General features: G+C 42.8%; 1 protein-coding gene across 1 annotated transcript; it reads right to left on the reverse strand.

Moving 5' to 3' along the window:
* Positions 1 to 3,935: 3,935 nt before the first annotated feature.
* On the reverse strand, positions 3,936 to 11,011 carry rab35b (RAB35, member RAS oncogene family b; the record flags this gene model as incomplete). Its single annotated transcript, NM_001304082.1, is given in 6 exon segments — positions 3,936 to 4,204; positions 4,490 to 4,614; positions 4,980 to 5,104; positions 7,029 to 7,152; positions 7,299 to 7,349; positions 10,731 to 11,011. Coding segments are annotated over 6 exon segments (606 nt in total). The 5' UTR covers positions 10,783 to 11,011.
* Between the last annotated feature and the right edge of the window lie 625 nt (positions 11,012 to 11,636).

Genomic DNA, 11,636 nt, shown 5'->3' on the forward strand with positions numbered 1-11,636 from the left:
GTAAGAGTTGCTTCCATTGCCTTCACTTGAGCCCACAGCTAAAGGAAGTCTGTCTTTCTCTCTGTAATCTAATCAGCTGGGGTGTTGTATTGATCTGAGGGGTGTAACACCAGGAGCTGGTCAGCTCTGAAAAGTACTGGAAACTTGATTTTAGTTAGCATTAAGCCTAACACACACAGCTAGCCTGCGCCCTATGAATCGAGTGATGAGAGGTTATTCTGCAGGCTTAGCTAGGAGTGGGTTGAACATGGGTGAAAGGATATTTGAACTCAAAATAATACTAACTCCGACCAGAATGTGCGTTTTCTAATATCCTTGTCTTCTTGGTTAAGAAACAAAACATTTCTGTAGTATTTTGTGGCCACAGGTCTAGAAGTTCTGAAGAAGTCCTGTTGGCACTAGCGTTGTATGTATCCACAACTGAAAGTTGTTTAAAGTTTGGTTACCAGAATGAAACAGAATGAAACAGGGAGGGACCTACCTACATTTTTACCAATAACATAATCAGTGTTTCATTCTGTTTGATGAAACATCTTGCATCTAAAACATTTCAGGTATGTAAGTCATATCATTCTGCTCATTCAGGTGAGATCGCTGGAGGACCTCTGGTAATTCATGTGTAATCCACGTACAGTTTTTGTGTTTACAGTTTGATATTATTTCCTTTTACATTATGTCCAAAATAATTGTTACCAATTGTAGTGCTATTACAGTATTATCCTTTTGAATACTCTTTCTAAAATATGTCTCCTGTCCTCAATTGTATTAACCAGCCTGAATTCTGGCAGAAAAGTTGTATCTTGCATTGTGTGTGAGTGTGTGAGTGTGTGTGTGCTGTGTAAAAAGCGGATTGCATTGGGTGACAACTGTTTGTCCTCAAGGGCCATGTTTTTTGGAACTCACTTGTTCTTAATGTGTGTCTGAGTGTGTGTCCTAATGTCCTTTTGTCATTCACCAGTGACGTTGTTTGGGTTGCAGAAATCCCTGGAACCTTTGAAACAGGTCATTGACGATGAGAGCATAGGGAATCATTTGAGGAATCTGTGCAGGGTCTTCATACAGTTGTTTTTGTCATTGTACTCATTTGTCTAGAAACTCACCACAATAGGGTAGGAAACGTAGCTTTCTGTCAACCTCATTAGTGGATGATCATCCATGACACATTTCCCAATTAGCCTTCATAAATGAATGTGGCACTGAACTTAAACGGCTTCCCTGTATCTCCTGACCAAGTACATACACCCTGTAATGGTGAGGAAACATTTACCCTGCCACAGTCAACTGAACATTAACAATGTCATGATGACACCGAAGGTTCCGATCCCAGAAGCGGACCTAGTAGATATTCAGTGTCAAACTACAATAAACAAAGAGAAATGACATGAAGCTCCAAGGTCGGACAAAGGTTATGTTTGTGTGTATGTTGAAGTATTTACACATTATGAATATGCATACTCATTGTAGGAAACATTTTTCTAAATTTGTGAAGCTGTCATGAAGAGGTGCATAATATTTATGCGTTATGATGTAGAAAATAAAGGTTGAGAGTATGGTTTTATATTCTTAGCAAATTACTATTTTTAGTTATGGATAAAAAAAGACCCAATCTGACAATGAGAAGTGATTTTTATAACATTTTTGAAAAGGAGTACATCCAATGAATGTGTTTATATATGTGGAGGCCACTGTGAAAAAATAAAATGGGAACAGAAAGAAACTGCCTTGGTAATGTTCTTACTTTGGCCTTTTTCCATATAGAGAAAAAGACCCTTGCTTGTCTGAAGACAAAACTCCATTTACCAGCGCATTCATAGTCTTAAGTAATAGAATGATGAACACTGATAGTTGGCATAGCCTCATTGTGGTCAACAAAAAAGAATAAAACAGCTTTATAGGAGACATTTAAGTGGTACAATACCTCCATACAGTTTTATTGACAAAGAGCAAGACAGAAGTTTAAAACCAGTTTATCAAGACCAAGCCTCAAATCATTGACAAGAGATCAGTCATTGTGTCAAATATTTATTCCTTTAAAACATTTATTATTGATTAAATTCATGTAGGGAAAAATGAATAGTACATGTCTTTTCTCCAGTGTACAGCAAACCACAGCTGATAGCACACAAGGCATGTCAACACATGCGCAATTATGTGTGCGAACATGTGTGTATGTTCTATATATCGAATATAAACACACAAATATATTTATATACACATACACATAATTAATAGAAATCATACAGTGAGATTTGATACGAATTCTCCACTTCCTGGCTTGCATCGCACAGCGCTCAGGTTCTGGCACTGACATGACACCCGGTCCGAACGTCGTCTGTTCAGGGCCACGGCCTTACCAAACCCCACATTATGACCACCTCAGCTTACAGCAGCCATCGTCAAGCAGAGGGCGAGGTATTCGGGGGCCCAGGTGTGTGCAGGACAGTGCTGAGGCCAGGATTCCCATTGCCTCCTTAATAATGCTCCCCCGTGTAGACCTTTAGGAGGAAACTGTCACGGGGGCCTGTCTGCCACAAACTCAAAGTCAAGCAAAACACTGGATAGTAACACTTCAGTTGAACGGGCAACAAGTTCGTGACGTGTCAGAGACAATGACACCACCAGGCATAAACAATTAACGGTTCGGAACATTTTGCAAGCTGAAAATATTTGACAGGTTTATTAATACTAAATGCATGTCAGATACCTTACGCATACCCCTTCAAACAAAGTGTTACATGCTGAACACGCACGCACGCACACACACACACCCACATCTAACCAACGTTTGCTATGGATCAGGGTCACTGCACAGACTACAGCAAACCTCCCATTACCTGACAACACTGTCCTGGCACAAACTAAATCCCCCCTGCACTGATGATAACCATGATCCTATTATTAAATGCCCCAGAAGTGACCAAACACAAAGGGCTGTGTATCCCTGGCTGCAAGAAGTGCTGATATGAGGGTGTTTGGTGCATGGGAGTAGAGAGGCCGGTGTGGTTTAGTAGAGCCGTACGGGTTCACTCCCAGGTGACTAACCTCAGCTCTACATGCCCGGACCAAACACACACAGTGGACCTCTATGGCAACAGTTCAACAGGGGGAACCAAAGAGCTTCAAAATCGTTCCTTAACAAATCATATTGGCAGTATCATTGTTTTAAAAAAAAAAAAAAAAAAAAAAAAAAAAAAATGAAAGATTTGTTGTCCTTTAAAAGCAAACCTAAACAAACAAATAAGACTGCAGTGAGTGGTGATAGCAGACCACTTGTGAAGCAGGACCAGGGGAGAAGTACACTGCTCATACCATCTCTCTAAAATAGGTCATTGGCCGGCTCAAGGAGAAAGGAGGAAAAGCATCGCAAAACAAATGGAAACAAAGTGAAGATAGAAGTCACCAGTTCTGTCCATTGAATTAATTGCTAACGGTTGCCTACCAACAATCATCCTTGGGGTTTCTCCCCCCCACCCCATCATGTCAAAAAATAAGCCAGAAGTTCATGAGGAGTTTGGCATGAGCTACGGTAAACAAGTGTCGGTAGAGTCAAAATAAAAATGTACAAAGTTTGTGAACCCCCTCGCCCTATCCAGCTTTCAGTTACACACCGGGTCCCTTCAATCGACTCCAGCCCCCACCCCCCCACCCCCCGCCACCCCCGCGAAGAAAAAAAAAAAAAGTGTCCCCTCCTCTTCAGGTGCAGTTTCACATGACTCAATGTCCCGTGTGAAGTGGAATGAGAAGGAGAAAATAGATACTGATGTAAGAATATTTGTATATGCATATAGAAATTGGAGCATTATGGCGGTCAGTTTTCAGCTTACAGATCCTTCAATAAAGAAGGAACTTAAATATTGCCCATCTGCTGAATTCCAAATAAAACTTGATCTTACTTCTAATAAAATCTGTACATTTTTTTTTTTTTTAAAGTCTTCATGATTTGTTTGTCCAAAAGGGACCTCTTTATTTTTTATTGTATTAAATCTGGTCTTAATTTAGATGCTTGGAGTCCCATCCTGTGTGTGTTCTCGGGTAGCAGACGCTGCTGGTCTTTTGTGAGTAGGAGTTGAGTTCGCTAGCAGCACTTCTTCTTTCGTTTACTGTTCTTGGTAAGTTTGACCACATCGTTCTGTTGCTGCTGCTGTTGTTTAGCCAGCACCTCCTTCTTGGCTCTTAGAACTAACTCTGTGATGCAGTTAAACATCTGGGAAGAAAACAACAACATGGTGAAAAGACAAATACTTTGTGTTGGATAAGGGGAAAATAGCTTTACATTTCCCTCCATGACAGCAACAACGATCTCATCTTTAAGACAACGTCCCCCTCAACTCTGGCCCAACTTAGATCAGAGGGCGCCTGGTGCCCTCTGATGTTATCATTCACTAGAATGACAACATCAGAGACCTACCTCACTTGAAAAACATCAGAGACCTACCTCACTTGAATAACATCAGAGACCTACCTCACTTGAATAACATCAGAGACCTACCTCTTCCACATTGATGTTCTCTTTGGCACTCGTCTCAAAGAGGTTGATGCCCATCTGTTCAGCAAACTTCTGAGCATCGGTCGTTTCCACCACCTTAGAGTTGGGATCATCGTTCTTGTTTCCCACTGAGGGAAGTTCGGAAGAAACCTTTTACTGCCAGTAAGGACCTATTTTTGTTCTGTTCTTACCACTCAAAAAGAAACATTTATATAGAAACAACCAAACGGACGTCCTGTCAATGCAGAATGTGATGGTTGCATTAAAGGGGCATGTCCACTTCCTCATTATTTTCTTCTTTCAAGACTTGACTCCAATACAATTATTTTCCCACTAAGTTTAATGACTTATTTTAATTACATTTTCAAAGCTGGATAAAATTGTTATTGAGTACTTTGTCCACCTTTTCTTCATCACATATTTCATACAGCCCTAAGCAATGGTGAAAACTGTACTACGAAAAAGTTCATTTAAGCAGGTAGAACGGACTTACCTAATATTCGACAGACGTCGTCACAGTTCTGGTTGATTTCATGTAGCCAGCGTTTGACATTGACAAAGGATTCGGCACTCGTGACATCATATACCACAATGACCCCATGCGTTCCTCTGTAGTATCTGGACACAGACAGAACACACACGCGGACTCTGTGTTTAATGGTGGGGTACTAATGTGATCTCGGTTGGCCACAACTAATTTGCCAGCTAGATGGGGCGCCTGTAGTGGAATACCTAGTGACATACCACCACACAGGCTACATCATCTCCACTAACTGAACAACCACAGCCCTGCTTCAGAAACAGTGATTCATTCTCTCAGCCTTGCTTGAGAGGGGCTGAGCAGCCTACACTAGTACAAGCACCACTGGCCCAGTCGTCTAGTCTGACGGAACAGAATGAGGGCAGTAAGGGGTTGAGTGTCTGTGATGCAGAAACTGACAGGAAACCAGAGATAGCACTCATAGCACAGTCTTTTAAAGACAGAGGACGATGAAAATCACTGATTCAAAATAGGGGCGTACATGGAGGGAAAAGGCAGAGGTGGAAGTAGATGACAGCAAGAATATTCATGGAAGCTTGCACCCCGAAAGTTAGAGTAAACCCCCAAAGAGAGGAGGCATGGTGGCTTAACCGCAACACCCACCCACCTGCATTAAACATATGAATACCACAGACTTGGACCAACAGAAGCCTAAAACACAGCCCAGCAGTAACACAGCAGTCAGCGGGGTGTCTGGGCCCAGATGAATGGAGAACCCAAAAGACACAGCGGTCACCTGGGCCAAGCTCAGTCATCCTGTTCCCTGTAGACCAGACAGGCAGACAGGTCAGACAGACAGGACAGGCTTGGCTGACCAGTGACTAACGAGGGACGGGGGGGGGGGGGGGGGGGTTTACCACACCAGCATACAGGGCCCTGTGAGGCATCTCTATCCTGAAATCGACTTAGACCTAATGAGGCGCCACGCCACTCTACTTCTCCACAATCAACAATCAGCAAAAACAAGTGGGCAGGAGAACTCCCCACCTCCGTCCTCACACAGCCGTGGAGTTGGACAGCTATTCCCACAGGAAAACCAGCATCTCAGCTTCAGGGGAGAATGCCATATTTCCCTGGGGGGCTTTGGGGAATAACACACTAGATAAAACGCCTTTCCTTGTCAACAACTCCTCAATGTTATTTTAAACTGAGTTAATGTACCCAGCAGCAAAACATCTCTCTCCTCTCTCTCACAGTACCGGCAAACCGGAGACATGATACAGTCCTGGTCAAAGATGCCATTTTAATATGCTGTGGTGTCCATGTCAAAGCAGGAGCATTGTGAGTCAGACGTTTGTTACCCAGGTAACAGTCACATCATCTGGACGGATTACATCCCTGTTCAGGAACCCTGTCTACTCATTACTGCACATATTCATAATGACAGGACAATGCCTGGTCATTGGGCACAACCACACCACTGCAGAATGCACTCAGTCCAGAAAACAACAGCAACAGCGGAAAGAAAAAAAGTTATGAATTCAGAGAGGAATGTCTTCCAATTCAGTCTAATTTGTGACAAAACTGAAAGAAAAAAAAAAGGAAATTACACCCCACTGCATGCCACCTCACCAGAAAAACAAAATCTACCTCAAAGCTCTGAGAAAACAATCAAACGTGTAGGAGATGTACACAACGGACTTCAAGAGACTTGAAGATAAAAAAATAAAAAAAAGGAGATCCCATTGGCACGAATTCCGCATGTTGAAGCAAATCCATCCTGACGGCACCCAAGTCAGAGAGAGATGGAGCTGCTACCTTCACAGTCCCGTCATTTAGTGGGACTGAAAACCACCCTTACGAATGTCTCTAATTTGGGTCTGTTGGAAATTCCATCACTTCACAAAAAGAGTAATCCAAGTTGTATTTAAAAGTACTTGCTCAAACTAAAGGAAAGGCTGGGCCCTTCCAATGCTGCAGCTCTCCATCGCCTAAACATCAGCTGACAAGCGTTGGAACGGCGTGTGCGTTAGTTGTCATGTCGCTCCTGCCCGTACTTACGTGGAGGTGATGGTCCGGAAGCGCTCCTGTCCTGCCGTGTCCCAGATCTGCAGCTTCACCTTCTCCCCATTGATCTCCACTGTCCGGATCTTGAAGTCCACTCCAATTGTCGTGATATAGCTACCTGCGAACACACAAGCATGTGCACAAAAGCCACACGCGCTGTTATGAGGTTCGCTATGTGAGTTTCCAAGGCGCTGTGTAGATAGTGTAGCTTGGACTGTTTAAATACAACAGACTCCAGGCATCGAGAGAAACATTTACTCTCACCTGAAAACGTGTTGTCCGCAAACCGCAGAAGGAGACTGCTCTTCCCCACTCCTAAAACGAAGAGAAAGTTTGAGAAAAGAGAGGGGAAAAAAACAACAGAAGATTGGATTTCATACCACTCTTCAATTATGACATTTAGGCTACTCTGAGCATTCGGAGTAAGCTAATTTGAGGGAAGACTTGATTTGACCGACATTGGGCTGTATTTCGTAAACATAGGCCTACGCTTACAACCATGTATCGGATTTCTGCAGGTCTGCTGTTCTCAGATCATGACCATAACCCTCCAGGCTACGGTCTGCTGCCTCTGGTGAAGGACTGACAACAGTGATGCCAGTCAGGTAAAGATCACGACATCCCAGGTTGAAAATGACTGCATAACATATCAGTACTGACATTTACCAGGCGACCCAAACTCCAAGCTTCAGCGTCACTGGCTTTGTTTTGCACAACTCCCCTTAACTTTGACGTCAACAAAACGATTACAGTGGAGGGAACCTCAGACTGTAATATGTAGCGAAGGATAAGGCAGCAATTGAACAGAGTCCAGGCAGATACATCCCAGATCTGTCGATGCATGATGGTAATGTGATGATAGGGCCTGGCAGCGGATAAATGCTAACAAATCCTTCTGACCAATAATTACACTGGAGAGTTGTTTAACTTACCTGTTTGAAGGGTGCTGTGTGGCGCCTCCATTAAAACAGGGTTTCCTGAACCTATTCTCCACCCCCAGAGATGTTTCACTGTTTACATTCTAAACCTAGAATGCCCTATCTGATTCAATACATCAAAGGCTGGATGGTTAGTTGACTTTGAGTCAGGTGAGCTAGTTTCGGGTATAAATGAAAATGTGAAACATCAGGAGGCCCGAGGGGAGGTTTGGGAATACCTGCTTTTAAACAACCCTGTCACCTGTCATCAGCCTACCACTCTTAAGTCGGTTGATGTCCAATGAAGAGGATGATACTTTGGTCAGGCTTCACCTACTAAGTCAGATTTACCTTAACCAGATTACATTATAGCAATCTTTACCATACCTCAATAGTTTAAGCAGGCTCTGTTTTAAGTCAGGAAAAAAAAATAAAAAATCACTGAGAAACTACACATTCTACTCTTCTAGTCCACCTATTTTTATTTAAGTGAACGATAATCAATTACTGGTTGAGTTGAGGGTGTACCTGTACAAACCTCTGCTACCGGTCAGGCCCATTGTCCACCCGGCAGGTCAGTTTTCCAACTCAGGTCAGACTGGTAAAACAGCCCTCAGTGATACCTATGAGGTAATCTCCTAAGTCATTTCAGGTCAAAACATGAAGCCTGATGGAGCAACGTGTTGAACTAGACCTTCGTTAGCAAATAGAAAGACTGGGAGTAACTTAATGTGCATCGCTTAATACAACAACCAATCATCTTCCCGTATGCATATTCTGTGGTGTCTTGCCTCCATTTGGAGTCACCCTTTGAAGTAGTGTGATTTGCTAAAACAAACTGACGGCAAATGCTTACTTTACATACAACGGTATCTGTTAAAGAATGATATGTTCATTCCCTCTAAGGCCATCTTTGGAAATGTTGATACCCCAGACTAGGGCCAAAAGATACGGCAAAGAGTTGCAATTGCGATTCAGTGTGATTTAGAGAAAAAAAACTTGGATTAATATCCCTCAAATTAAATATTATGTCCTCTGATCTGAATAGGCTACTGCACATCAATTTCGATCAGAATTAGATTAACTATGCATTCAGGTTGTCCATGATAGACAGTGTCACCCATTGGCAGCAGGCTGTGATGGATTCTGCATTGTTTGTGTGCATCCGAGTGCCGTGGAAAGTTTTACTACCAAATGTCTGACGCTACCCTACTATGAGGCTGACTGGCTGGACAAAGTGGTGTGTTCAATAAACAAAAACAACACCAGGAATCTAGGTCTGGTTTGGATTCAGAGGGGTCACTACTTTGCAATGCAAACAAAACCAGATTTACCTCAACTAGCAACTGATAGCAGGCAATCCTATGCAGCAGGACATGCGCCGCTGGCAAAAAACTGCAACTCGTAATTCTTTGGAGATCCGAAGTTTCCATCAGAACTGATGCAAAAATGGTTTTTCCATCTACTGATGCAAAAACCATCCAACGTGGGGGCTTTGTGCTTCTAAAAGAGTAACAGCAAACAGTGTTGGTGTAACTAGTCTGGTGGCTGATTGCTGTACAACTAGAATCAGAAATACAACAGGTGTACTGTACAATCTCTGTCTAGAAGGGTTGGGGAAGCACAACCACTAAGCCAATCCTGCTCCCAGCCTGCATCTGAGACACAGGCCCCAGTGTGTATGAGGCAGTAAGGGGGGCTGCTGTGCCGGCTCTGCCCACTATTGTGATCAGCCAGCTGATGGGGTAGTGCCAGGATCAGCAGTGTCAATGGATGTTTTCTAACAAAGGATTTTGATTGTGGAGTTGCCAAAGTTGGTGCAGATTATTTTTTTTGTTTTATCTGAATGCAACAATCTTTTAAAATTAAAATGGATTGAGCTAGAAATACCACATTTAGCAGTATGATAAAGCATATACATCCTATTCTGTTGGATCTTAAAAGTGAACATTTAAAATCCCTGCATATTTTTATACGCAGGAGGATAATCTAGAATCATTCGAGGCTCACTGTAAACCGCTATGCAGCCTTACCATATTAACATGCTTTCACGTAGCTACAAAACTAAACCGTTTACTCCCACAGGAAACAGTATTAATGCTGAAACAATTCAGACTCCACTGATAAGCCACCTACTGCAACTGTACTCGCAGCAAGGAAACACCTCAGTATTTGTTGACAACTTGAAGAGGCTAATCTAGTAAACGTTAGTTACCCAAGTACCTACTGCTTACTTTACTGGGTAAACAGTAACCACACCTTTTTTAATTAAACTCCACGATTTTGGCAACAGTACGCCAATACGAGCCAATATATAGTAAGTAGCTAGCAATAGCTTGCTAAACTAGCAAACATGGCTAGCTAATAGCAGCACACTGTAAGAAGGGGTAATTTATAGCTACAGTACAGTGTAACCTTACATACATGCCACAGAGTAATACCTTGCTAGTGAGCGAAATGTCCCGCCAAATAACGATTCTTAGAATGGATGAAATTATTCCCAGTGGTAGACGATTAGTTATCTTGCAGCAAGCGATATCCGGCCTGAGCCGCTGACATGTCTGCGATACACACAACCGCCGCCCTACTTCAAATGAAACCGCTCTCTCCCCGATTGCTCAAAAAATAGTGTGCATTTTTAAGTCATACCTAAGAAGACTAAAGGATAATCCCAAAACAAGTACAAAATCATGTTGTGAACCTCGACCTCAATTTACGACTCATCGTGAAAAACCTCGTAAGGCCCATTTCCCGTCATGCATCCCCGCTATTCGCTTACCACTGTCACCGATGATGAGCAGCTTGAAGAGGTAATCGTAGTCCCTGGCCATGCCGGTAGTTGGTGGGTCACCCCCGCCTTTTGCCGTTACTCTGAACTTCCTCTGGACTTGCTGTGCGAACCCTTGGCTCGTAATACACCAGCCCTACCCCCGATATGAATGAGAACGATTACTACCGATGCCCAATTGCTAGCCCCCGAGCCGGAGGCTTTTTTCTCGCGCTGTCAGCAATCCTCTCCCTCCGCTGCAAATAGCCGGAAACTCCGCTTCCTTCTCTGGTAGTGACTGCACCCAACCCTTTGCGACCCAGACTCACTGCGCAGACTCACGACAAAGTCGTAGGGGACCTGAGATCCATACCGGCCGAATGATCCAAGCCACCAAGCAGGTTGCTGTTCACTTCAGGTTAGCGCCTTTCTATTTTACATAACACCCTTGGTTTCTTTCATTGTAGTCAGTTCAGCCCAACTGCATCCATAAAACGCACATCGAGTCGCGTGTGTATGACAGGCACTAGTTCTCATAACTTCACAAAAAAAATACTTCACATCACAAAACAACAAATCATGTACATTTAGTGTCACTTACGTTGGATACGTTTCCGCAATGTTTGTTAAAACGTTTTACAGTAAATTTAGACTGTCAAAACCATTTTCAAATCATTTTTTTTATTTGATTTCTTTTTACAACCGTATTATTGATAAGAATATCAACTTTATGATAAAGATAACTGGTTGCTTTCACCACAAAATTCTCACACACACGAGGGTTAAAACTCAGGGAAAGCAGAAAAAATTTAAATACTGCTTTGTTTCACTGTTGTCACTGATGCTTCAAATACATTCTAAAAAGTAAAGGGACATTAAATACACAACTATGTCCAAAAAGAATTGGCACAAAATTGG

This window comes from Esox lucius, chromosome 13, assembly GCF_011004845.1.
Source record: "Esox lucius isolate fEsoLuc1 chromosome 13, fEsoLuc1.pri, whole genome shotgun sequence".
NCBI classification, from domain to species: Eukaryota; Metazoa; Chordata; class Actinopteri; order Esociformes; family Esocidae; genus Esox; species Esox lucius.